At 45.1% G+C, this 26,686-nt stretch overlaps 2 protein-coding genes across 2 annotated transcripts; one reads left to right on the forward strand and one right to left on the reverse strand.

Annotated features, from left to right (window-relative positions):
* The first annotated feature begins 2,905 nt into the window (after positions 1-2,905).
* On the forward strand, positions 2,906-16,952 carry SIRT4 (sirtuin 4). Its single transcript, XM_047088523.1, has 5 exons — positions 2,906-2,956; positions 10,780-11,293; positions 13,320-13,611; positions 13,734-13,946; positions 16,517-16,952. The coding sequence occupies exons 2-4, from the start codon at positions 10,803-10,805 to the stop codon at positions 13,884-13,886; spliced, it is 936 nt and encodes a 311-aa protein (XP_046944479.1). The 5' UTR covers positions 2,906-2,956; positions 10,780-10,802; the 3' UTR covers positions 13,887-13,946; positions 16,517-16,952.
* A 4,000-nt stretch (positions 16,953-20,952) lies between these two features.
* On the reverse strand, positions 20,953-24,875 carry LOC124518492 (uncharacterized). Its single transcript, XM_047088504.1, is given in 9 exon segments — positions 20,953-21,290; positions 22,244-22,298; positions 22,401-22,781; positions 23,529-23,567; positions 23,570-23,691; positions 23,694-23,864; positions 23,897-24,585; positions 24,755-24,776; positions 24,860-24,875. Coding segments are annotated over 9 exon segments (1,833 nt in total).
* Positions 24,876-26,686: the final 1,811 nt, after the last annotated feature.

Below are 26,686 nucleotides of genomic sequence, written 5' to 3' on the forward strand. Positions count from 1 at the left end.
AAACTATACGTAATATAAAATGTACCATTCCAACCATTTTTAAGTATACAGTTCAGTGGCATGATGTACATTGTTTGCAAGCATTATCACCATACCTCTCCAGAACTTTTTCATCATCCCAAACCGAAATTCTGTACCCATTAAACACTAACTCCCTTTCCTATTTCTCCCTCTCCCAACCCCTAGAAACTTCTATTCTACTTTCTGTCGCTGAATTTGACTCCAGTAGGTACCTCATATAAGCGAAATCACACTATTTGACTTTTGGCGTCTGACTTTTTTTTTTTTTAAGTTTATTTATTTAAGTAATAATACTTAATACCCCACCCATGGCGCGGGTCTCAGGACCCCGAGATCAAGAGTTGTATGCTCTTCCGACTGAGCCAGCCAGGCGCTTGTCTGGCTTATTTCATAATGTTTTAAGGTCTATCCATGTTGTAGTATATATATCAGAATTTCATTCCTCTTTATGGCTGATATTCTATTGTATGGAATTTTATTATCCATCCATTATTCTATGAATCTGCTTCGTTTCCATCTTTGGCTTTCGTGAGCAATCCTTCTACAAACAGTGGCATACAAATATCCATCTGAATCCTTGTTTTCAATTCGTTTCTGTATATAGTTGGAAGGGGAATTTCTGGGTCATATGGTAATTCTTTCTTTTTTTTAAGAATTCTTTTTTAATCCCAAAGGGTTTTCTGTTGGACACCTTAATTCAGAGGAGATAGGCTGGAAAAGGCTATTTTCATAGAAATGTTCACAGTTCACGAAGTTTGAAGTAACTTTCGCTCCCACTGCCTGTTTTTCCCTTGACAAGTGGAAAGCTGTCAGAAACCTATATTCAGACTTCTTTCATCCTGAACTATATTCTCCAAAATACTTTTGGTTTTTGCTACTCATTAAGATGTAAATAGTCTCTAAGAAAATTACATTTCCCCCAACATTTTATTATAAAATATTTCAAACATGAGGGGCACTTAGCTGGTTCGGTCTGTGGAACATATGACTCTTAATCTGGGGGTTGTAAATTCCAGCCCCAGGTTGGGTGTAGAGATTACTTACTTTGGGGAAAGAGAGAAAGTGTGTGTGCGCACTTGCACAAGCCGGGGGAGGGACAGAGAGAGAGGAGAGAGAATCCCAAGCAGGCTCTGTGCTGAAGCCAACTTGATCTCACAGTTTGGTTCCATGAGATCATGACCTGAACCGAAATCAAGAGTCAGAGGCTTAACTGACTGAACCACCCAGGTGGCCCTAGGGTGACTTAAAATCTAGAGATTATTTAAAATCTTAAAAAAAAATTCAAACATGAAACGTTCAAAGTATTCCTCAGTGATCATTCATATAATCATCATGTAGGTGAGAAAATGACATCTTTAAAAGACCTATTTGATGCTGATGTGTAGCTTTTTTCCCCCCACAGCCATAACTGCCAGGGTAGGAAAAATTATCAAGAAAAAAAAAAGACTAGTAACTTGATTAACTTTATATTATTTTACTTTGATCCAATCAAGGACGTAGTCATGAATTCCTGGTATGGTGACACTGTGTGTTTTACCAGCTGTCTTGGATGACTTCATCCTCCACGGATGACTTTCCAGCACTAAGAAAAATTGAAAAGTCAGCTAACTTCTCCCAGGAACATGAGATTTTGGGGGGCCTAAAAGCACAATAGTTCTGTATTAGTCAGTCTCTCAATTAACGATGTTCATTCTACTTGGCAAACTGAAAAAAACAACATGAGTTTGAAATTTTTCTTAATAAACTTGGGGTGGAGGGAGAAAATGTCAGTGTTTTGGCATTTTAATAGGTTTTGATCCAATACCCATATGTGCAGGAAATATTCCTGATAGCAATTTTTTTGACTTAGTAAAAATTTCCAGTCTACATTTTGGTCCTTTCAGCCAATGTGGTCAGGTTAACTAAGGCACAAAAAACCTGTCATGTCAGGTGATTGTCCCAGCAGTGTGACCTATCTGAGTTGTTGTGTAGGTATTGCTCCCAAACTCCTAAACTGGGTGACTTTACAGATATTTACCTCCACACATTCAGTGAGAGGATCAGGAGTCAAACTCTGACTCCAGCTTCCACAATACACTTCTGGGCTTCAGTTTATCTTAAAACAGGGGAAGTAGCTCCTTAGGTGGTCTTCAAGGTTCCAGTAAGCTGCCCTTTGATTGATGTTCTAAAACACAAATTGATTGATGTCTTATTTAGGTGATGCTACAGAACAGCGGTTCTCATTATTAAAAACATTAGAAACAACTGGGAAGTTTGTAAACCATCTTGATGCCCAGGCATCTCCTCAGACCAATTAAACCAGAATCTCTGGGAGTTAGACCTCGGCACTGTGCTGGTTAATGTAATAAAACCACAAAAGAGAATAAAGAAAATTGGAGAAGCCAAGTGAGTAAACACATTATTCCTTGTATATTATCTGTGGCTTTAGTTTTTCATATAAACTGCAAAAACATGAATTTTTCAGATATTTATTAATGTATTTCTTCACACCCCACTACAAGGTGGGAAATTGATTTCCTCACAGTGAGTGCAAAGGATCATAATCACTGAAGTTCAGTATGAGTCTAATCTAGATACATTATTAAAGCTTCTATCTTAACAATGAATTCGTAACTTAGTACTGTTTAGATATACTATTTTGCACTGAGCACACTCGTCTTCAAACTCTAACAACTTCTCTCAAAGGGACACTAACATGTTGGCTTAGGAGACAGCGGGCACATTTCGCTCCTGTGACTGTTCAACACCTCTGACCAGGAAAGGCAGATGGGGGCGCCACTACACAATCTGGATCCCTCATCTGTGACGCCCAGAGGATTGTGGGACTTATAGTTTTCCTGGCATCATTTCTGCCTCCTGGACTGCATTTCCCAAAATGCAAAAGGAGCCAGCCCGTCGCGTCGTCAGACGTAAAGTGTTCTTTAAGGTGTGGAAGGTAAGTGTTCTGTGGGGGTTGCAGGTTTCTAGACGTTGTGAATTTGTTGTGAGGGATTCTATATAAACTTTTTGCCGTTTAGTAGTACCTGGCAGAGAGCAGCTGTTCCAGTATAGCGGGTTTTCAGCGATTTTCCCGAGCCCTTTGGTCTCAGGAATCCAGACTGTATTTGTTCAGCGGTTCAAGTGTTGCTGTGGATTTCTAGAGAAATCGGGGTCCTGGAACTAGATCTGGAAAGCCAGGCATAAAATAATGTTTACATATGGGGTGCGTGTCACTAGAGAATTTCTGCATTATGTTAAATAATACGTCAAAGCTTTGTTAGAATGTCGTGTTTGCAATTGAGGGTAAACTAAAAGAATATGGGAAAGTAGAATAAAAGATGTGCATGTGCTTAGTTACAGTAATAAAACCAAAAGCCATAAAAATCAAAAGTCAGAAAAGTCTGAGCAGCAACTGCATCAACACTTGGCATACTGGAATTCAAATATGCTTCTTAGCTTATGAAGAAATATTTCTGATTTATAAAATAGGAAGTAGGTTTATGGAACACACGGTTTCCCAAGGGATGGTAGGAACTAAAATTATAAGTGTATTCCTCTGAGGGAGACGTCTTTAGATGTAGACATAGATGGAATAACAATTCCCTATTAAAAGATTTAAAAGATATCGGGAGTAAGCTATTATTCTTTTGAAGTTTATAAGAAGTTTATTTCTGACCAGCCAGTTTTATTGGGACAGACAGAATAGGTCTTATGTTATGCTAGAGTCCTGCTTTACCAATTTTTATTTTACACTCCCTTTTTAAAATCCACATTTTTTTAGAGTCCCTTCCACCATTTTTTAAATAAACCAAAATGTACAGTTTTTCTTGAATGCAAAAAGTCTTGGAAGATTCACCAACCATTTTAAGTTAATTTCCATCTGATGGCCAAGCATAGTAGACCTCTGGTTGTAGGTTCTTAAGAGGTCAAGAAGACAAGATTGGCTTGGGTTGTTATGCAATAGTCCAGTGTGGCGAGAAGATTTTATTTGGTGGAAGGTATTAGAAATTCTTGACCAAAACAAATTTTTAAAAAGATATAAAAATGGAGCCTTGTTGTTTCAGGTCAGACTTCATGGGACTCAGGAAAGGTGGGCCGGAATCAGTTTTTCCTGGTGAAGGCCAATTGTTAGACATTTAGGAACTTGCTAGCCAGTTGTTAAACCATTGGTAGCCTGAAACTGGCCACAATGGGATTATTTTCTCATATCTTTTTGTGGGGGATAGTGGGGAGAAGGTAGTACACCCCTGGCAAGGGTCAGTTTACTCTATAAGCCTGGAGCCCCAGTGTTCAGTACATTCTTGAGTTCTTACATCCTGAGCTAGCTCACACCCTCCCAAATTCTGCAAAAGATTGATTTGGATTACAAAGTAAGGTTATAAATACACTCTAGGTGTGTGTGTGGGGGGGGGGGGGAGGGGGCGGGGAGGAGGCTGCACCTTTCCAGGGAAAGATATTCTTGTTTATTTGGGGGGCCCATCCTTTAAGATACTGAAGTCACTGATTAATTCATTATTTGTAGGTTGTTCATATAAGCATGCAATCTGCCACCGGAAGTAGTATGGTCTGGATGGAGAGTCTTCTTAGATTATGCAAAAACCTGTACTCCTCTCTGATACATTTTCTTAAACCTAGATTTTGTCTTCAAGAGGACAGTATTATGTGCAATGCCAACAAATTCCTACTCCCCAGTCATTTCTCAATATCATGCTGTTGGCTCTCATCACCCATCCCATAAATATTTCAGTGTACAACTTTGCTGATTATCAGATACCTTTTGGGTTGTCAGCTTATAGATATAAATTGGATGAGTTTTGAAATCTCATCAGTAACCTCCCAAATCCCATTTAGGGTGGACTATTTGTGGGAAATGACAGTGCTACCCAAGCTTTTCTTTATTTGTAATTCCTTCCTTACAGTTAGTCCATATATTTTTAGGCTAAGTTTAGTTCTTGTTTATCTCTGTATTGTTGATAATCCTGTACCCTTGCTTTTATTTTTGTTTAGATCCAGGGCAACATGAGGGAGGCATACTTTTAAGTTACCTATCCTAGTTCACTTTGTACATTTAATTTCAAATATATTTTCTCCAAATACTATATGACTGCTGATAGGGTCCAGATATTAGAGTTTTATCTACCTTTAAGGTGAAACATTCCACATTTTAGCTTCTCTTCAAAGTACTCCATTCTTTTTTTCCCCTCACTTTTCAGATCATATCTCTTAAGCCTTTAAAGTATTCAAAAGATATAAGCATTGTTACTTTATCTCATAGCTTTTGGCATTTCTGCACTACCACTATCCTAGGCACACTAGGACATCTATTTTTGAGAGAGAGAGAGAGAGAGCACAAGCTGGGGAGGGGCAGAAAGAGAGAGGGAGACACAGAAGCCGAAGCAGGCTCCAGGCTCCGAGCTGTTAGCACAGAGCCCGACATGGGGCTTGAACTCATGATCCATGAGAGCATGACCTGAGCCCAAGTCAGACGCTTAACCAACTGAGCCACCCAGGCATTTCTGTTATTTCTTTTTTAAAGTTTATTTATTTATTCGGAGAGAGAGAGAGGGAGAGAGAGCAAGTGGGGAAGGGGCAGAGAGAGACGGGGAGAGAGAGAATCACAAGCAGGCTCAGCACCACCAATGCAGATCCTGAGTCAGGGCTTGAACTCACGAACCGTGAGATTGTGACCTGAGCCAAAGTTGGACACTTAACCGACTGAGCCACTCAGGTGCCCTATATAAAAATGTTTTTATTGTGGAGATAGAATAATATAACGAACCCCATTCACAGACCTATCACCCAGCTTCAAAAATGAACAACTCTTGGCTAATCTTGTTTCATTTATACAGTATATTTCTATCTACTCTGCCCCCTCTATATTATTTTGAAATAAATCCTCCCAGACATATCATCTCACCCAAATGTTTCAGTCTGTAACTTCTATAGGATGAAGACTTTTAAAAAAAATCACAATACCATTTGTCATACATAAAACACTTCTTTAAATATGTATTTTTTAAATTTCCTAAAGCAATCTCTAAGACCACCATGGTGCTTGAACTCACAACCTTGAGATCAAGAGTTGCATGCTCTACTGACTGAGCCAACTAGAAGCCCCCATATGTAAAAAACAATAATTTCTTTTTTTTATTAAAAAAATTTTTTTTTAATGTTTATTTCTGAGACAGAGACAGAGCACGAGTGGGGGAGGGGCAGAGAGAGAGAGGGAGACACAGAGTCCGAAGCAGGCTCCAGGCTCCGAGCTGTCAGCACAGAACCTGACGCGGGGCTTGAACTCACAAACCATGAGATCATGACCTGAGCTGAAGTCGGTCACTCAACTGACTGAGCCACCCAGGCGGCCCCAAAACAATAATTTCTTAATATCAAACATACAGTTAATGTTCAATTTTCCAATTATTAGTGTTGTAAAGTTCCAGATAAGGCCCACAGATTACATTTGGTTGGTATGTCTTTAAATCTCTTTAATCTATCATTCCCCCTTCAGATCTACTTCTATCTCTTGCAGTTTATTTGTTGAAGAAGCTGATTTTTCTGTCCTGTAGAGTTTCCCATGGCCTGAACTTTTTTTTTTTTTTTTAATTTTTTTTCAACGTTTATTTATTTTTGGGACAGAGAGAGACAGAGAATGAACGGGGGAGGGGCAGAGAGAGAGGGAGACACAGAATCAGAAACAGGCTCCAGGCTCTGAGCCATCAGCCCAGAGCCTGACGCGGGGCTCGAACTCCCGGACCGCGAGATCGTGACCTGGCTGAAGTCGGACGCTTAACCGACTGCGCCACCCAGGCGCCCCTCCCATGGCCTGAACTTCATGGATGGACCGATGATATCATCTAACATTGCTTTGGCCTCTGTATTTCCTATAAATTGTTAAACTCTAGAGACTTGATCACTGTCGAGTTCAATTTTTTTTTTCTCCCAAGACCACATCTTGAGGAGTGGTGTGCTCTTCCATGAAGAGTCTAGTCTGGTATTCTCTCTTTTCCTAATGTTGAAATTGGAGGAAGTTGTTGATATTTGATGCCTATATGCTGCCTTTGCTTTCCGGCTATAAATGAGATAATCACCTCACACGTGACAGAATGGCTAAAATCAAAGACAAGAAATAAGTAGTGTGGGTGAGGATGTGGAGAAAAAGGAACGCTTGTGCACTATTTGTGGGGATGCAAGCTAGTGCAGCCACTGTGGAAAACAGTACAGAGTTTCCTCACAAAATTAAAAATATAATTACTCTATGATCCAGTAATTCTACTACTGGATATTTACCCAAGGAAAACAAAAACACTAATTTGGAAAGATATATGCACCTCTATGTTTATTAAAGCATTATTTATAATAGCCAAGATATGGAAGCAACCCAAATGTCCATCCATAGATTAATGGATAAAGATGTCAGCACACTCACACACTCATGCACACACACACTCACTCCACACAGGAGTATTACTCAGCCTTAAGAAAGATATCTTGGGGCACCTGGGTGGCTCAGTTGGCTAAGCATCTGACTTCGGCTCAGGTCATGATCTCACAGTTGGTGAGTTCGAGCCCCGCGTCCGACTCTGTGCTGACAGCTCAGAGCCTGGAGCCTGCTTCAGATTCTGTCTCCCTTTCTCTCTGCTCTTCTCCTGCTCATGCTCTGTCTCTATCAAAAGTAAATAAACATTAAAAAAAATATTAAAAAAAGAAGGATATCTTGCTATTTGCAACAACATGGATGGATCTAGAGGATATAATGCTAAGTGAAATAAGTCGGACAAATACCACATGATTTCACTCGTGGAATTTAAGGAAAAAAAAACACAAATGAACAAAGAAAAAAGAGATAAGCAAAAAAACAGACTCTATTAAAAACATTTTTAGTTTATTTTGAGAGAGAGCACATGTGAGTGCATGAGTGAGTTGGGGAAGGAGCAGAGAGAGTGAAAGGGAGAGAGAGAATCCCAAGCAGGCTCCTCACTGCTAGTGCAGAGCCCAGCAAGGGGCTTGAACCCACAAACCGTGAGACCATGACCTGATTGAAATCAAGAGTTGGACACTTAACCCACTGAGCCACCCAGGTGCCCCGAAAGCCGTTTTTTAAAAAAAATGTCTATTTATTTTTGACAGAGAGAGAATGCGAACATGTGTCGGGGAGGGACACAGAGAGAGCGACAGAGGATCCCAAGCAGATTCTGCGTGGAGAGTCCAATGCAGGGCTAGAACTCATGAACTGCAATATCATGACCTGAGCTGAAGGCAGACACTTAACTGACTGAAGCCACCCGGGCACCCCAAAAACAGACTCTTAAATATAGAGAACAAACTGGTGGTTGCCATAGGCGAAGTGGGTGAGGGGATGGGTGAAATAGGTGAAGGGGATTAAGCATGTACATGTTAATTATCCTTGAATTTTAAAAAAGCCTAAGGGAAAGACTAAAAAAAATAATAAATAAAGTTCTGATGCATCTTCTAGTCCCTGGCAACTACTAATTTACTTTCTGTCTCTATATATTTGTGTATTTTAGAAATTTTATATAAGTGGAATCATATAGTATTTGTCCTTTTGTGACTGACTTCTTACACTTAGCATAATGTTTTTGATGTTTATCCATATTATAGCATATATCAGAACTTTATGTTTATAGGTAAATTTCCTTATATGGATAGACCCCATTTTGTTTATCCATTCATCAGTTGATGGCTTCCTTAGTTTTGTTTTTGTTTTGGGGGTCTTTTTTTTTTTAATTTAAATTTTAGTTAACATGAAGTGCAATATTGGTTTCAGGAGAATTCAGTGATTCATCAGTTACATACAACACCCAGTGCTCATCACAAGTGTCCTCCTTAATACCCATTACCCATCTAGCCCATCTCCCACCCACCTCCCTCCATCAATCCATAGTTTGTTTTCTGTCATTAAGTGTCTCTTGTGGTTTGTTGGGGTGCCTGGGTAGCTCAGTCGGTTAAGTGTCTGACTTCAGCTCAGGTCATGATCTGGTAGTTCTTGAGTTCAAGCCCCGAGTCAGGCTTTGTGCTGACAGTTCAGAGCCTTAAGCCCATTTCAGATTCTGTGTCTCCCTCTCTCTCTCTCTGCCTCTCTCCCACTCATGCTGTCTCTCTCTCCTGCAAAAATAAATATTAAAAAAAATTTTTTTAGGGGCACCTGGGTGGCTCAGTCGGTTAAGCAACCAGTTTCGACTCAGGTCATGATCTTGTGGTCTGTGAGTTCAAGCCCCACGTCAGGCTCTGTTTCAGATTCTGTGTCTCCCTCTCTCTCTGACCCTCCCCCATTCATGCTCTGTCTCTCTCTGTCTCAAAAATAAATAAACTTAAAAAAAAAATTTTTTTTAATTTTAATGTTTATTTATTTTTGAGAAAGAGAGAGAGAGAGAGAGAAAGAGAGAGAGACAGTGTGGGAGTGGGGGAGGATCAGAGAGAGAGAAAGAGAGACAACAGAATCCAAAGCAGGCTCCAGGCTCTGAGCTGTCAGCACAGAGCCCAATGCAGGGCTTGAACTCACAAGACTTGGTATCATGACCTGAGCTGAAGTCAGAGACCCAACTGACTGAGCCACCCAGGCACCCCTAAAAAAAAAATTTTTTTTAAAGAGTCTCTTGTGGTTTGTTTCCCTCTCTTCTTTTTTTCCTCCCCCTTCCTTTAGGTTCATATGTTTTATTTCTTAAATTCCACAAATAAGTGAAATCATATGGTATTTTTTTCTGATTGACTTATTGTGCTTAGCATAATACATTCTAGCTTCATCCACGTCATTGCAGATGGCAAGATTTCATTCTTTTTTAAAGTTTATTTATTTATTTGAGAGAGGGGGGACATGCACAAGCATGGCAGGGAGGGAGAGAGAGGAGACAGAGAATCCCAAGCAGGCTCTGCGCCAGCAGAGCTCAATCTCACAAACTGTGAGATCATGACCTGAGCTGAAATCAAGAGTCAGACACCTAACTACTGAGCCACCCAGGTGCCCCAAGATTTCATTCTTTTTGATGACTGAGTAATATTCCATTATATATACATACCACATCTTTATCCATTCATCAGTTGATGGACATTTGGGCTGTCTCCATAGTTTGGCTACTGTTGATAATGCTGCTATAAACACTGGGGTGCACATACCCCTTAAAATCTGTCTTTTTGTATCCTCTGGGTGAATACCTAATAGTGCAATTGCTGGATCATAGGGTAGTTCTGTTTTTAGTTTCAGCTACCTTAGTTTTATTTATATAGATATCATATACTATAAATATTATATCTATATATTTATATGTATTTTATATATTATATATAAAACATTTTTTTAATATTTATTTTTGAGAGCAAGAGAGAGAGAGAGAGAGTGCAAGCAGGGGAGGGGCAGAGAGAGAGGGAGACACAGAATCCAAAGCAGACTCCAGGCTCCATGCTGTCGGCACACAGCCTGACGCGGGGCTCGAACCCACAAACTATGAGATCATGACCTGAGCCAAAGTAGGACACTTAATTGACTGAGCCCCCCAGGTGCCCCTATATATATGATATATATATTATATATATATATTTTTTTAATGTTTATTTTTGAGAGAGAGAGAATGCAAGCAGGGGAGGGGTGGGGTGGGGGACAGAGGATCTGAAGTGGGCTCCGCACTGACAGCAGTGAGTCCATGTGGGGCTCGAACTCATTAACTGCGAGCTTGTGACCTGAGCCGAAGTCAGACGCTCAACAGACTGAGCCACCCAGGTGCCCTTTGGCGGCCTTAGTTTTTAAAATTTGTTTTCTCCCATCAGGTTTCTTTCTCTCTAGAACAAAGATGAATTGTAGGTGGACTCTCAGGGCAGCGAAAGGCCGCTGGATGGTGAACATCAGCCAGCAGTGCTCATATGGATCCATTGGGTTATTTGTGCCACCAAGTCCACCTCTAGACCCTGAGAAGATCAGAGAGTTACAGCGCTTCATCACCCTGTCCAAGAGACTCCTAGTGATGACTGGGGCAGGAATCTCCACTGAGTCGGGGATCCCAGACTACAGGTCAGAAAAGGTGGGACTCTATGCCCGCACTGACCGGAAACCCATCCAGCATGGGGATTTTCTACGGAGTGCTCCAGTCCGCCAGCGGTACTGGGCGAGAAACTTTGTCGGCTGGCCTCGGTTCTCCTCCCTCCAGCCTAACCCTGCACATTGGGCCTTGAGCAACTGGGAGAGACTCGGAAAGCTGTACTGGTTGGTGACCCAAAATGTGGATGCCTTGCACACTAAAGCAGGGAGTCAGCGCCTGACAGAACTCCATGGATGCATGCACAGGTGCAGGAAGGTGTAAATAGTGTGAATGCAGAAATGTGAGCTCCATGAGAGCAAGGACCTTGGCTGTCTTGACCACTTTGTCCTCATTAGATCTTGAGAAAAGGATTTGGGAGCAAGTTGTTTATTTTGGAGTTGATCCCAGCAAACTCATTGAGGGAGTGGGGAAATGAAACAGGGTAGGCAAGAAAAGTCAAGAAAAGGGCATGTTAATGAATGGGTTGCTGCTTTGGGGAGCTGGAACTCAATTCTTTGAGGGGCCCTCTGTCTGGAGCATGCTTCAGAATTGTCTCACTGAAAGTTGAGGAAGCTTGGGCATTTATCTACCATGTCCCATCCTTTAATGGTTGAGGGTCTTTCTAGGGGAATTAACTCCCTAAGACTGACTCTGCAACTCCTTGGCCAGTAAACCCCCTAAGCAAGAGAGATGCAAGAAGTTGCTTATAAGAGAACTGTGTACAAGTGGCTATAGGGTGTCTTGAGGGGACTATGAGCAAAGCACCAACAGCATAGTCGATAAGCTGGTGGATCTCTGATGCCTGGACACATAGAACACAGTACAGCCTGGCAAATAGAACCCAGTAAATATTGATGGAATGAACACATGTAGCCCTGGAAATAACCTGAAGCTAACTGGAGACCATTTCCTTATTATTAAGCCCCAGAGATCCTCCTGCCAATCATAAAATATTTATTGGGTGCCACAACGTGTGGTGTGCTATTGGTGGTGTGGAGGGGTCAAAACCAAAGAGCATAAAACATGCTCTACTTTATATGTGAGAACTTTGTAATCTCCTGGGGGTGGGGGGGATCCAAAAATAACATGTTTAACAACAGACAACTCCATATGTGATTGTTAAATTATGTGGTCCGTGATAGACCTGCTTTAGAGGTTCAGAGAAACAGATTTAGTAAAGCTTCGAGTAATCGGTCAAGCTTTTATGGGAAAGGTGGGGCTTGAGTCTGGCTCAGGTCTGACTGAACAAAAGAGGGGAGAGGGCTTTCTAAATGAAGAGGATTTGTAGAGCCCAGAGGAGTCTGGCCTGGCCTCTGTGGAGACTACTGTGAAATCAGATTGTCTGGAAAGGCTAGACCCAAATCATGGGTGCATCTGAAAATAGTACAGTGCAATTTGGGTCTTTTGTGAGAGACCAAAAGGGACTATTAGTGGTTTCTGAGCAAGAAAGCAATGTGATAAAAATAGCATTTGAGGAAAGCCACACAGGATTAGAGAGTGTGGCTCAGGGAGGTCAGCCTGAAGGACCCAGATCAAGGTGGTATCAGGGGAATTTGAGAGCTAATGATGGCCCTGGCCCCATTAAACTTTTCTTTTCCTGATGAAAGTTCCAAATCTTCCCAATGAGAAAGTAGTATAATGAACTCCCATGTACCATCACTCAGATACAAAAATTATATCATGTCTACTTTACCTCCCCCCCCCCCCCGGATGGTCTCTTAAAATAACTGCTATTTATTGAGTGGCTCCTGTCTATAGGCAGGAGCCTATAGACTCCTAGGTGGAGTCTAGGTGGTGGCCATAGCATAGTGGTCAAAGGACTCAAAGTTCTTGCCCTCACACGAACTCATGATTAGGGAAGTGAGGAGAGAAACAAGTCACTGGGTTAGGACACCAAGGGGAAGAGTGTTTTAGAGGGACGGTGGTGATGGACAGCAACAATCACCCTGGAGGAGGAGAGGGAGGGAGGAAAAGCACCGGTTTGGGCACTAAGGAAGTCATTTGGTAAAGCATTTGCAGCTGCACTAAGGATAAAAATGAGCCAACAGGTTAAGCAGGCCATGTAAGTAAGGAAAGCAGAGGTACACTGCTTGTTCTAGAGTTGGCAGTAGGAGGAAGGTAAGGAATGGTGGTAGTTAACATGAGAAGGTATTCCTAACTTGGGGGAAAGACTGGGTGCTAGGAACAGTGAACAGTGTTGGAGGAGCTACAACTGGTTGGGGATGAGATGTTTTTGGCAGCTTCATGCCTTCTCGGGACCAGTTGTTCAGTCAGCCTCTTCTTTGGTTTCAGGGTCCTTTGCTTGAACTGTGGTGAACAGATTCCCCGGGAGGTGTTACAAGAGCGTTTTGAAGCTCTGAACCCCACCTGGAGTGCTGAGGCCCATGGCCTGGCTCCTGACGGCGACGTCTTTCTCACAGAGGAGCAGGTACGGAGCTTTCGGGTCCCGTCCTGCCGATGTGGAGGCCCCCTGAAACCAGATGTCGTTTTCTTCGGGGACACAGTGAACCCTGACAAGGTTGACTTTGTGCACAGGCGTGTAAAAGAAGCTGACTCCCTCTTGGTAGTGGGATCATCCTTACAGGTATCTGACTTGGTCAGGGTGGGAATGGCCCCTTTTGCGGGCTGGAGAGCCCTGGAGAGGCTCCCTGTTAGGTTTACCTCTAACTGCATTGAGAGTTCTTACCTGTGTCTTTTCCTTGTAAGGTTTACTCTGGTTACAGGTTCATCCTCACTGCCCGAGAGAAGAAGCTCCCAATTGCAATACTTAACATTGGGCCCACACGGTCAGATGACTTGGCGTGCCTGAAACTGGATTCTCGCTGCGGAGAACTGCTGCCTCTAATAGACCCCTGCTGACCACAGTCTGATGCTCCTGAGTCAGAAACTGGGACTTTCACTTGAATCCTGCTCTTAAAGGTAAATGCTTTCCTAGATACTGATTCCAGTTCTCATTCAACCAAGAGCACTGACAAAATAGGCAGCTTGGGGCACCTGGGTGGCTCAGTCGGTTGAGCGTCCGACTTTGGCTCAGGTCATGATCTCGCGATTTGTGGGTTCAAGCCCCGCATCGGGCTCTGGGCTGACAGCTCAGAGCCTGGAGCCTGCTTCGGATTCTGTGTCTCCTTCTCTCTCTGCCCCTCTCCCACTTGTGCTCTGTCTCCCTCTGTCTCTCAAAAATAAATAAATGTAAAAAAATAAAAATAAAAATAAATAGGCATCTTAATGTATGGCCACTCGTAATTAAAACTAATTCTTTAATGTGCATTAAGCTACAGTGTTTGAAAGATATTTATTTTCCAGCTCTATGCACACAGCTATTTAGAAGGTTTCAAAATTCACCACTGCTTTTTTTCCTGTTTTTAAATAACAGCTTTTCACCCTTTCAAAGTATCCAATTAAGCTTTTAGTACACTCACAAAGTTATACATGACTCACAGCTGTCTTAATTCCAGAATATTTTCATCATCCCAGGAAGAAACCTTTTACCCATCAGCAGTCACTCCACCCTCCCCAACCCCTCCGCTTCTCCCTACCCTGGCAATAGCTAGTCTGTTTCTGCTTATGCTAGACATTTCACAGATGTGGCCTCTTGTGTCTGGCTTCTCCACCTGGCATAATAGTTTCAAGGTTCATCCATATTGTAGCATGTATTGGTACTTTTATATCTATTTTAATCTATGGATACAACCGCTTAAAAAAATAAAAAGCTTTGGGGCACCTGGATGGCACAGTCGGTTGAACAGCTGACTCTTGACTTTGGCTCAGGTCATATCCCAGGGTCATAGCATCGAGCCCCAGGTCGGGCTCTGCGCTGAGCGTGGAGCTTGCTTGGGATTCTTTCTCTCTCTGCCCCTCTCCCTCGCTCACACTCTCTCTCTAAAAAAAATAAATAAGTGAAATAAAAAGCTTTATTGAGATAGTTCACAAACCACAGTTTATTCATGTAATATGTACAGTTCAGTAGTTTTTAGCATATTCTAAGGGAAGTACAACCACTTTTTAAAAAAGCAACCTTAATTTTTAGTTTTAGGTTCACAGCAAAACTGAGCAGTAAATACAAAGGGTTCCAATATGCCCCTTGTCCCTATACACTCACACAGTATTAACATTTGATTCACCTACTGAAGGACAACTTGGTTGTTTCCAACTTTTGGGCAATTATGAATAAAGTCGCTGTAAATACTAAGGAGCAAGACTGCTGGATCGTATGATAAAAGTTTGTGTAGTTTTGTATGCAATTGCCAAACTGCCTTCCAAAGTGGCTGTCCTATTTTGCATTCCCGCCAACGAATGAGAGTTCCTGTACAACCACCTATTAAAAATCATTTTGGGGGCGCTTGGGTGGCTCAGTCGGTTGAGCATCTGACTCTTGGTTTCAGCTCAGGTCATGATCTCACAGTTCGTGAGTTTGAACCCCACGTCGGGCTCTTTGCTGACACCATGGACCCTGCTTGGGATTTACTGTCTCCCTCTCTCTCTGCCTCTCTCTCTCAAAGTAAATAAAGTTTAAAAAAAACCATTTTCATTGAAGTATACTATACAGAGAAGTGCATGTGTTATAAGTGGACAGTTTGATGAAGACATAAAGCATCTAGATCAAGGAACAGAATATTACTAGCACCAAGGAAGTCCCCTTAGTACAGACACTTAATTTTTTTTTTCTTTAATGTTTATTTTTGAGAGTGTGTAAGTGGGAGAGGGGCAGAGAGAGAGAGGGAGACAAGGAATCCAAAATAGGCTCCAGGCTCCGAACTGTCAGCACAAAGCCCAACACAGGGCTCGAACCCACGAGCCATGAGATCATGATCTGAGCCAAAGTTGGATGCTCAACCAACTGAGCCACCCAGGCGCCTAGACACTTTTTTAAAAAATTTTTTAAATTTTTTAAATTTACACCCAAGTTAGTTAGCATATAGTGGAACAATGATTTCAGGAGTAGATTCCTTAATGCCCCTTAGCTGTTTAGCCCATCCCCCCTCCCACAACCCCTCCAGTAACCCTCTGTTCTCCGTATTTAAGAGTTTCTTGTGTTTTGTCCCCTCCCTGTTTTTATATTATTTTTTGCTTCCCTTCCCTTGTGTTCATCTGTTCTTTGTCTTAAAGTCCTCATATAAGCGAAGTCATATGGTATCTGCCTAGACACTTTTTATATACTAGACACTTTTAATATACTTTTTAGCTAGCTTATTACTAGAATAATATATATTATAGAATGTTTAGGTGATACAGATAAGTAAAAAGAATATAATGCAAATTACCTATTATTCCACCACCTAGATAACCAAAGTTTAACATTCTGGTATAACTAAGTCTGTTTCTATGAAAATCAAATCAAGCTGTGCATGTTTTCACTTAACAAGATATAGTGGCCCTCTTTACATGTCCTAAATGCTGTGGTTTCTTGAATGGTAGGCTGATGTTCACAAATCATTTTCCCCCACCCACTCTCGGCTTATTCGGCATTAACTTGTTTCATTTCTTTCCAGATCCTTGAGGATTCCTCCCTCCTTCCTCCAACTAACCAAAGCTCGCTGAGTGCAGCCTGTAGAGGGCAGCAAACCAGCATCTTTCTCCCAGCCTGCCTATGAACTGGGCAAGCTTCAGTCAGGCTGATGAAATTTGCCCCTGAAGAAAGACTTTTTCAAAGCAGCAGCTTCTATTGATAGGTAAACTGTTTTCGATTCCTTTTTATCTCACCAGGCAGAAGAAACGGCCTGGGGAAATACTTAGGCCAGAATGGTCTCTGGAGCACTAAGCAGGAATCTCACTAATGTAGGGCTTGAGGGGAGAAGAAAAGGACTTAATTTAGAATTCCAAATGCTTAAATGTCTTTAACTGAAACATTCTGGTATATTTTCATAAAAGATGAGCAATGGTATGAATGAATTTTTTATTAACTAAGGAATAAAGAAATCATTTGCACACCAGGTATGTGGGCTGTATGTTTATATTCTTTTTTAATTTTTTTTAAATTATTTTTTAACATTTTTATTTATTTTTGAGAGACAGAGTAAGAATGAGCACGAGCAGGGGAGGGGCAGAGAGAGAGAGGGAGACACAGAATCCAAAGCAGGTTCCAAGCTCTGAGCTGTCAGCACAGAGCCCGATGCGGGGCTTGAATCCATGAACTGTGAGATCATGACCTGAGCCAAAGTCTGACACACAACCAACTGAGCCACTCAGGCGCCCCTATATTCTTTTTTTTAATCAGCTAAAAGAGAATGAGGCTTTATGACATGGTTCTTTAAAGATTTCTGCTGGATTTCAGCTGCCAGATGAGACACTTGCCTCAAACCTGATGTGTAGAGAGGAAACTGAATTCCCAAGTGGGCTCTTAAGCTGCTTTGTTTCTGCTGAGCAAGGCAGTAAGCCTTGTTTGATTATTGTGTTAGCCTGAAAGAATCATTGTACCAGGCTAAAGCTTTCAGCACAATCTCATCAAAAGTGAAGCGGATGAAAGAATCACAGCCTATTCTGGATAGTCTTTTGTCTAAAATTAGGGCAAGCAATACATGGTCATCCTGCACCTACCTAGGAAGTAAATTATAGTTACCTGGGATAATCCAAGAGCTTGAAACCAACAGAGTTCTTTTCATGTGCACAACTCTGTTTTCCCATAGTCATTAATTCTGAAGAGGTGTAAGGTTGTTATAAATCTCATTCCAGCTTTTTTGCAGATGAAGATCCTAAGGTGCTCAGGATCAGATTTGCTCAGTTACCAAGTCAGCACCAATAATTGTATTCAAATCTGGGTCTTTTGAATCTCAAGCCATTCTCACCACAATTTTGTCAATGGTTAATAACAGTAGTAAGGTACTAAGGCTACAAAGATACAACCTCTTGGCTTCAAGTGGCTCACAGAGAATGTGCTGTTCCCCCATTTTTATTTTCTACCAGAAAATGGCCAGATTCATGCACGGAATGGCAGAATGAGAGCAAATTAAGTCCATCCCTCCTCATTTTTATTTTGGAGGAACCTAAGGCCATACAGCATATTTTCAGAGCCAGGACTAGAATCCAAGACTTTCCTCCCAGTTCTTTTCTTCTTAAACAACAGCTTCTTATCTATCTGAAGACTATGGCTGGAAGTCAGCCTGAAGTAGAAGCCAGCAGTACAACCGGCCAAGGAGACCAGGAATGGTTAAAATCCAGTAGTAAGGTTGCTAGGGAGGAAGGCAGGCTCTTTCCACCACCTAATGCTGACACAATTCATGAAACCAAGTCTTCAGGACCTTAGGAATGTTCATTTTATTCATAGTTCTTCCTGAGCTGGAATTCTTCCCCAAAAATTTGTCCCAAGAGGAACTTGGCATTTCCTGAAGCTGATGCTTCTCATGTCTCTTCACTTTCCGTCTTTTGCTTTTTACCAGCATGGCAGTCCTAATCCACCATAAGTGTCCTCTGTTGGAATAACAAACCAACTGGTGGGTGCTATCAGTTTGTCACCGCCCTGGTTATAGGCTTCTGACCACATAAGCCCAGCTTTGGGCATGACTTTCCTCAAATGCTTCCATGGCTCTGCTATCAGTTTTAGGAAATAGAAGTCACAAAGGCAAACAAGTACATAACACTTGAAACCTCCTTCCCACAAACTCATATTTCTTTTATACTGTCGTAAATTGAGTATCTCTCACTGTTATGCCCAGAATTCATGATCCCTAAAGACCACCAGGGAGCCAAGTCCGATGCAAAAGCAAAGAGCCTTTATTCGAGCTAGCTCGAGCTCAATCCCCTACCTGCACCGACACAGCGGTGAGATGCCGGAGAGAGAGCGTGAGTTTCAAAAGCACAAAGGTTTTATAGGGATCTAAGGGCAGTTGGTGGGGTGATGGTCGTGTCCTTAGCCGATTGGCTGGGGAAGGTTCAGAGTCCTGATGCGCAGGTTGCCGGGCGTGGTTTGAACGGGAAGTTTGAACGGGTGGGCGGGAAGTTACTCAAGGGGAGGAGGTATGGTCTAAGGTTTGAGCGGGAATTTTTCTGCGGTTTTCCCCGGAAAGGGGGCCATGTCAGGGACATAGTCACTCAAGATGGAGGACATAGAACAAAATGGAGTCGGCCGGCCTAGGTCCGCTCTTTCATTCCCCCCTTGTCATGTAGCTTACGGACCCAATCATGGGACCGGCTGCATTTCTATTTTGTCCTCTTCTGTTATTAGGGCTTGTACTGAGCACGGAGGACCATTAGTTGGACAGCCCCCACGTGGTCCCTGACAAACTGGACCAGCCTGTTGATGATACAGGGTCCGAGGGTTACTAGTAGGAGCAGGATGGCGAGGGGTCCGGCAAAGGCCGAGATGAGGGTAGTTAACTAGGGAGACCAGTTGAACAAAGACTTGTACCAGGACTGAGATTGTTCTCTCTCTAACTTTCGTTTTAGCAGCCCTTCCCTTGTGAGGGCCATAGATTCTTTTACGACTCCCAAGTGATCAACACAGAAGTAACATTCTTCCCCTAGGGCTGCACATAGTCCTCCTTGCTGCATGAATAATAAGTCTAATCCCCTTCTGTTTTGGAGTACTACTTCTGATAAGGAAGTAAGGGATTTCTGTAAATGAGAAATTGATTTCTCAATTCTTTCTATGTCTAAGTCAATGGCTGCCCTTAGGGTTCTGTAGTTTTTGTCCTGGATGACGAGTGAGGATATTCTGGTCCCTACCTCCGCTAATCCCAGTCTCAAGAGCGCAGCCAGAGTTAGGGTTGTAATGGGCTCTCTTTTACTTCGGGAGTTAGTAGAGCCTAACCTGTTAAGTATTTCTTCCCCCGAATGGTACACCAGCTTGGGGATCAACTGCATGAGTACGCAGAAGCCTTCCTTCGAGGAGTTAAGGACTTGGGAGTGGACGCAGGGAGCGAGGCTGCTGGAACAGGCCCATCATGCATTTTTGGGGGGAAGTAGATACACTGTCTCCCTGGGGACTGTTAGGGTTTCACTACAGAGATGTGACTGCCCGGGGGGCACGTGGCCTATGCAAGTGCCCTGCCCTGTTACTCCCTGGAGGGTTAGTCTTGCAGTAGCCTGCTGCCATCTGCAGGAGCCAGAGTTGGAGGCTGTTGTATAATTGCCTTTAATGGCAATACCTTCGTAATATGGGAGCCGGACATCTAGACAGAGCCAACAGGACTTGGTCAGGTTGGGCCTAGAAGTGTTTAGTACCTGGTATGCTCTGACAAACGTGCTCCACAGGGGGTCTGTATCAGATAGTAAGTTGTCACCCGGGGCAGGAGATGCGGATGACACTCCAGTAGGGACAGGGGATGTGGAGGGCCGTGTGGCCGGGGCCTGGGTGTTTCTGGGCGTGGCCGTCCAGGCGGGGGCAGGTCAGGTAACTAGTTGGGTCCTACCCCCATGGGGGACTGCTGGGCAAGGGGAGTTGCTTGCATTCGGAGGGTAAATAACGTTCCCTTGTCCTTGGCTCCCAGCCTAACCCAGTCGTATATCCTGAGTCCCCAGGTTTTTCCACTCTCCCATCCTCTTGTTTTTTTACCTTGGCTTGTAAAGGATATAACTATGGGATTACCGCACCCCCAGGCATATGGCGGTCGGGGGCCACTGGGCCGCTTTACCACGATGAGATCTCCGGTGTGTGGTGGGGTCCACCAGATGTGCCCCGTTGAAACACATGACCAGGAGGCGCAAAAGTAGTCAGCCGCGTCCCCACATGTGTTCGAGCGAGACTGGCTGGGGCAGACATAGAAATAAAGGTTCTGTGCATGGAATCCGGGGGCATATGGTGACAAGGGGAGCAGAGTTTGGAGGTCTACGCAAAGTTCTGGGAACCAAGTGTCCCTGGGGTGGCTCTGGGAAGTCTGATTAAGTATTGTCCCCGAGCTGGTGTCTATGATCTGCCAGGTGATGTTTTGGGGGACTTGGGGACTCTCAACAGTATGAGCAGTGACAAGCAGAGCTAAGAGAGTTACCAATATTAGGTGGGTTGAATGCGCTGTAGCTTGAGCTTGAGCAGGTTGTGTTGGTCCCGATTGACAGCCCATTGCGTGACGAAGTCCTTCCGGATTGAGCAGGGGTCCACTGGCCGAACGTGGGTGTGATGGACCCAGGTTGCGAAGCCGTCTACTTTGAGAGAAGTGGGGGTTGTCAGCACCACGATGTAGGGTCCCTCCCAGCATGGCTCGAGGGTCTCTTGGCGGTGCCTCTTGACGTAGACCCAGTCTCCTGGCCTGTACTGATGAGGTGTCGGGGTTGGGCCGGCCTTGTAGATGGCATGGAGGCGCGGCCAAATGTCCTCGTGCGCCCTCTGGAACCCTCTCAAGGAAAGAAAAAGTTCTTGATCTTTAAACTCAGCAAGAAGTTCAGCTCGAAGGTTGGGAATAATAGGGGGTGGCCTGCCAAACATGATCTCATAGGGAGTAAAACCCAGGGTGTAAGGAGTGTTCCTAACCCGGTAAAGGGTATTAGGTAGGAGAGTCACCCAGTCCCCGCCAGTCTCCATGGTTAATTTGGTAAGGGTCTCTTTTAGGGTTCTATTCATTCTTTCTACCTGTCCTGAGCTCTGGGGCCTATAAGCACAACGTAATTTCCAGTTTGCCCCCACAGCCTTGGCTACAGCCTGTGTTACCTGCGAGATACAAGCTGGTCCACTGTCTGATCCTACCATGGCAGGAAAACCATACCTGGGTAAGATGTCTTCTAGTAGCTTCTTAGCTACCATCTGAGCTGTTTCATGCTTGGTTGGGTATGCCTCCACCCAGCCAGAGAAGGTGTCTGTAAATACTAAAAGATATTTATAACCATACTTTCCTGGTTTAACTTCAGTGAAGTCGACCTCCCATTGGGATCCCGGTCTGGTGCCTCTGAGCCTGGTTCCTTTTTTATTTGATGTGGCTCTCGCGTTGGTGAGTTGGCAGGTCTTGCAGGCAGGTACAACTTGCTCTATTTTGGTGTCCTGTTGGTGAATCTTGATTCTGGCATGTCGGATTAAGTCTTTTAATTTTCAGGCCCCCATGTGAGTAGACCGATGCATGTGCTCTAATAGTGAGACTCCGAGCCGGCCTGGCAGCACGAGCTCCTTGTTAGGTGTATACCACCATCCCTTTATCTCCTGGGCCATGGGAGTTTCTTGATCCACTGTAACTCCTCCTGGGAGTATTTGGGCTGGTCTGGTAAAACTGGGTCTCCCGGGTCCGGGAGTTGTATAGTCATGGTGGGGACTGAAGTAAGGGCTACTGCCTTGGCTGCCTGGTCAGCCTTTCGATTACCTCTAGCTACCGGGTTATCAGTTTTCTGGTGCCCTTGGCCGTGGATAATGGCCAGCTTGGCAGGAAGCCATAAGGCCGTAAGCAGGTCAAGTATCTCCTGCTTATTTTTTATAGTCCATCCTTCTGCTGTCAGTAACCCCCTCTCCTGATAAATTACCCCATGAATCTGAGCTGTGGCAAACACATAACGGCTATCTGTGTAGATGTTAAGCCATTTTTCAGCTCCCAGCATCAGCGTCTTGGTGAGGGCGATGAGCTCTGCTCGCTGGTCTGGTGTTCCGGAGGGTAGAGCCTCTGCCCATACGGTGTCCGTTTCGGTGACCACCACTGCACCCGCATACCTGTGTCCGTCTCGCACAAAGCTGCTGCCATCAGTGAACCAAGTAGCCTCGGCATCGGGGAGGGGCCGGTCGGTCAGATCCGTCCGGAATCCATGTACTTGCTCCAGGATCCCTGCACAGTCATGTAGTGGGGCATCTAGGTCAGGGTCGGGCAGCAGGGTTGCAGGATTGAGGGCCACACTGGGGTGGAACCGCACCTGTGGAGGGTTGAGTAGGAGGCTCTAGTAATGAGTCATAAGTATGTTGCTCATCCATCTATCAGGAGGCTGTTTCAGGACCCCTTCAGTGGTGTGTGGGGTCGTGATCCAGATCTCCTGTCGTAGGGTCAGTTTGTCTGCGTCCTTGACTAGGAGTGCTGTTGCCACAATAATTCTTAGGCATGGTGGCCAGCCAGCAGCCACTGGGTCTAGCTTCTTGGACAGGTAAGCCACCGGGCAGTTCCAGGGCCCTAAGGCTTGAGTTAGAACCCCTTTTGCTATTTCCTTGTGTTCGTCTACAAAGAGGTGGATGAGCTTCATAATGTCTGGCAGGCCCAGGGCTGGGGCACTTAGGAGGGCCTTTTTTAACTGATTAAAGGCAGTTTCTTCTTTTTCAGTCCATTCAAATGTTTTCCCCTCTTTGGTAGCTTCATATAGGGGCCTGGCGATCTCAGCAAAACCCGGAACCCAGAGGCAACAGTAGCCGGCCAATCCTAGGAATTCCCTTACTTCCATTCGGGAGGTGGGAGTAGGGATCTTCAGGACAGTTTCTTTTCTGGCATCTGATAACCGCCGCTGTCCACCCTCCAGGATGTATCCCAGGTAACTTACCCTCTCCCTGCATATCTGAGCCTCCTTCACGGATGCCTGGTACCCCAAGGCCCCCAGGGTAGCCAGCAGGTCCTGGGTCCCTTGCTCACAGTCCTTGGCCGTGTCGGCAGCAATCAGGATGTCATCTACATACTGTAGGAGGGTGAGGCCAGGGTGCTCCTTTCTGTACTCGTGTCCAGGTCCTCATGTAGTGCCTCGTCGAAGATGATGGGCGAATTTTTGAACCCCTGAGGCAGCCATATCCAGGTGAGTTGCCCGCTGTAGCCCTCCTCCGGATCATGCCACTCGAAGGCGAACAGGGTTGGCTTTGGGGTGCCAGTGGCAGACTGAAGAAGGCGTCCTTTAAATCTAGTACAGTATACCAGACCCTGGAGGGCGCCAAGGAGCTCAAGAGACTATATGGGTTGGGAACAGTTGGGTGTATGTCTGTGACCCTCTTATTTACTTCCTGGAGGTCTTGTACCTGGAGGTCTTGTACCTGGTCTTGTACCTTGTACGTGGATAGTCATTTGTGTGACGCTTTTTGACCAGCAGTAGGGGGGTGTTCCAGGCAGACTGGCAAGGAACTAGTACCCGTAGGCTTTGTAGTCTCCAGATGTGTGGCTGGATCCCCTTCCGGGCCTCCTGAGACATGGGGTATTGTTTGATCCTTACCGGACCTTCTCCTGGCTTCAGCTCTACCAGGACCAGGGTCCTGTGAGTGGCTAGTCCTATCCCCCCCCCCTCCCCCCCCCCCGTCTCTGCCCAAACCGAGGGGAATTCTTGTAGCCATCTGTCTATATTATCCTCTCTCGGGAGCGCCTCCTGGAGGCGGTATTCATCCTCTAGTTTCATGGTCAGGACCTGAATGGGGTGGCCCTTGCCATCGGTGACCCGAGGCCCCCCCTTGTCTGGAAGTTATCTGAGCTCCAATCGGGTCAGTAAGTCCCATCCTAACAGCGGGTGGGGGCATTCTGGTATTACCATAAAGGAGTGGGATACCTGTCTCGTCCCCAAATCTACCGTTCTTCGGGTAGTCCATGAATACTGGCTCATACCAGTTGCCCCTTGTACCCAGGACTTCTTGCTGGCTAGTTTTCCTTGTGGGGTGCGGAGGACCGAATGTTGCGCTCCAGTGTTGACAAGGAAGTCAACAGGGGTCCCCTCCACTTTAAGAGTTACCCTGGGCTCAGGGAGAGGGTCCGAACCCCAACTGCCCTAATCACTCAGTTCATCTAGCTCTAAGACTTTTACTCGATCAGTCTTGCTTCCCTTCCCGCCGGCCTTTTTCGGACAATCTTGGGCCCAATGCCCTATCTCCTTGCAGTATGCGCACTGATCTTTCTGCAGCCCCTGCTTCCCCACCTTGGTGGTTCCTTTACCTCCTCTTGAGTCGTCTGCCAGCTGCCGGAGACAGCGGTCTCATTCCTCGGGGGAGTCAGCAGTGGTAGCTAGTAGTATTCTGGCCAGGTCTCGAGTCTGCTTACTGCTGGCAGCCGCCATGGCACGAGCCTGCTTATCCTCAGGAGGCTCCCGGTTATTATATACCTTTTTGGCTACCACCAGTAAGTCCTGCAGACTTTTTTTCTCCTAGTCTATCTATTTTCTGTAATTCTCTTCTAATGTCTATGGCCGATTGGTTTACGAAGGCCATGATAACAGCTGCCTTGCTTTCCGGAGCCTCTGGATCCATGGGGGTATAGGTACGGAATGCCTCCATGATCCATTCTAAAAAGGCAGCCGGAGATTCATCTTTTTCCTGTTGCACATTTCCTACCTTGGCCAAATTGGTTGGCTTCCTAGCAGCCATTCGGAGACCCCCCATTAGAGTCTGGAGGTAGACCCGGAGCCTCTCCTTACCTTCTGCCGTGTTGAAATCCCACTTGGGCCGAGTTAAGGGGAAGGAGGCATCTATCTGAGCCTGGTTGGTGGTGGGATTCCCGTCTGTGCCCGGAACTAGTTTTCGGGCCTCATTGAGGATTCTTTCTCTCTCCTCAGTCGTAAACAGGACCTGCAAAAGCTGCTGGCAATTGTCCCACGTGGGCTGATGAGTAAAAAGAACAGAGTCTAATAAATCAATAAGCCCTACCGGTTTCTCAGAAAACTTAGGATTCTGAGCTTTCCAATTGTAGAGGCCACTAGTGGCAAAAGGCCAATAGTGATGGGGCTGATTCCCCTCCACGTCTGGGGGTCTGGTGGCTCGCAGGGGCAGAGTAGTGGAGTCGGAGGCGGATTGCTCCCCCTGAGCCCTTTGTCTGGTAAAGGGCAGGCTTCCCACTGGAGCATTTCCGCCTCCCGCTCTTGGAACAGTGTCTGCCTCCCCCGGAGGGGGAGGATGGTGTTCTTCCAGCATCCTAGGGGGGTTATACGGGGGAGGAAAAATTAATTCTTCTTCAGTCCCCCCTTGTAGGACACGGTAGAGGGGTACTGAAGGCTGGGTAAGACTTTTCTTGTTCTCCTTCTTCTCTGTCCCCTGCAAAGCAAGAATGGGTTTCAGCTCCGGAGGGCGTGGAGCTAGGAAGGGCTTAAGCCAAGAGGGTGGGTCTTCTACAAGGTCCTGCCAAGTGATAATGTAAGGGAGCTGATCAGGATGGCCCGTCTTAGGCCAAGAGATGATACCCCTGACTCGGTGGATGGTAGGGAGGTGGAAGGTTCCCTCTGGCGGCCATCCGACATTGAAAGCTGGCCACTCGCTAGAACAAAAAACCTGCCACCGACGCTTTCGGACTTCCACACTGAGGTTGTTAGCTCTTCCCCTGACATCCTTAAAGTGATCAATAGAGGAGTAGTCTGAGTCTGTCCCATAACGTCCGTCCAGTAAGTCCACAGAACAAAACAGAGAAACACAGAAACAGACAAACAGAGGGCCCCTAGAAACAGTCTTCCAACTCCGTGGAAGCAAAACTGAAAGCTAGACGACGGCCTCACACCGACTGGCGGGAGTGACCCGCCTCGTCTCAGATCTTTGAGGGGAATCCACGTCCCTCCAGAAGGGAGTATCGGAACGTCTTCCGAAACTCCCGGCCCGTGGTCCTCCCATGTGTCCACTTAGACAGTGCCGGGCACTACCAGAATTTCAGAAATGAGCTCACACAGAAGAAACAGGGAACAGTCACTAACCATGGCCAGTCAGGCTCTCCGGGTCGGGGGTCTTGGGGACTCCGGATGAGCCCCCAAATGTTATGCCCAGAATTTGTGATCCCCAAAGACCACCAGGGAGCCGAGTCCAATGCAAAAGCTAAGAGCCTTTGAGCTAGCTTGAGCTCAATCCCCTACCTGCACTGACGCAGCGATGAGATGCCGGAGAGAGAGCA

This window comes from Lynx rufus, unplaced genomic scaffold (genome assembly GCF_022079265.1).
Source record: "Lynx rufus isolate CCGP_SWC_20201006 ecotype Redwood Valley unplaced genomic scaffold, mLynRuf1.p SCAF_24, whole genome shotgun sequence".
NCBI lineage: Eukaryota > Metazoa > Chordata > Mammalia > Carnivora > Felidae > Lynx > Lynx rufus.

Coding starts and splice junctions, on each gene's coding strand:
- SIRT4 (XM_047088523.1), top strand. CDS start 10,803: ATGAATTGTAGGTGGACTCTCAGGGCAGCGAAAGGCCGCTGGATGGTG. Junction 11,294..13,319: donor CTCCATGGATGCATGCACAG/GTGCAGGAAGGT, acceptor CTTTGGTTTCAG/GGTCCTTTGCTTGAACTGTG. Junction 13,612..13,733: donor TAGTGGGATCATCCTTACAG/GTATCTGACTTG, acceptor TTTCCTTGTAAG/GTTTACTCTGGTTACAGGTT.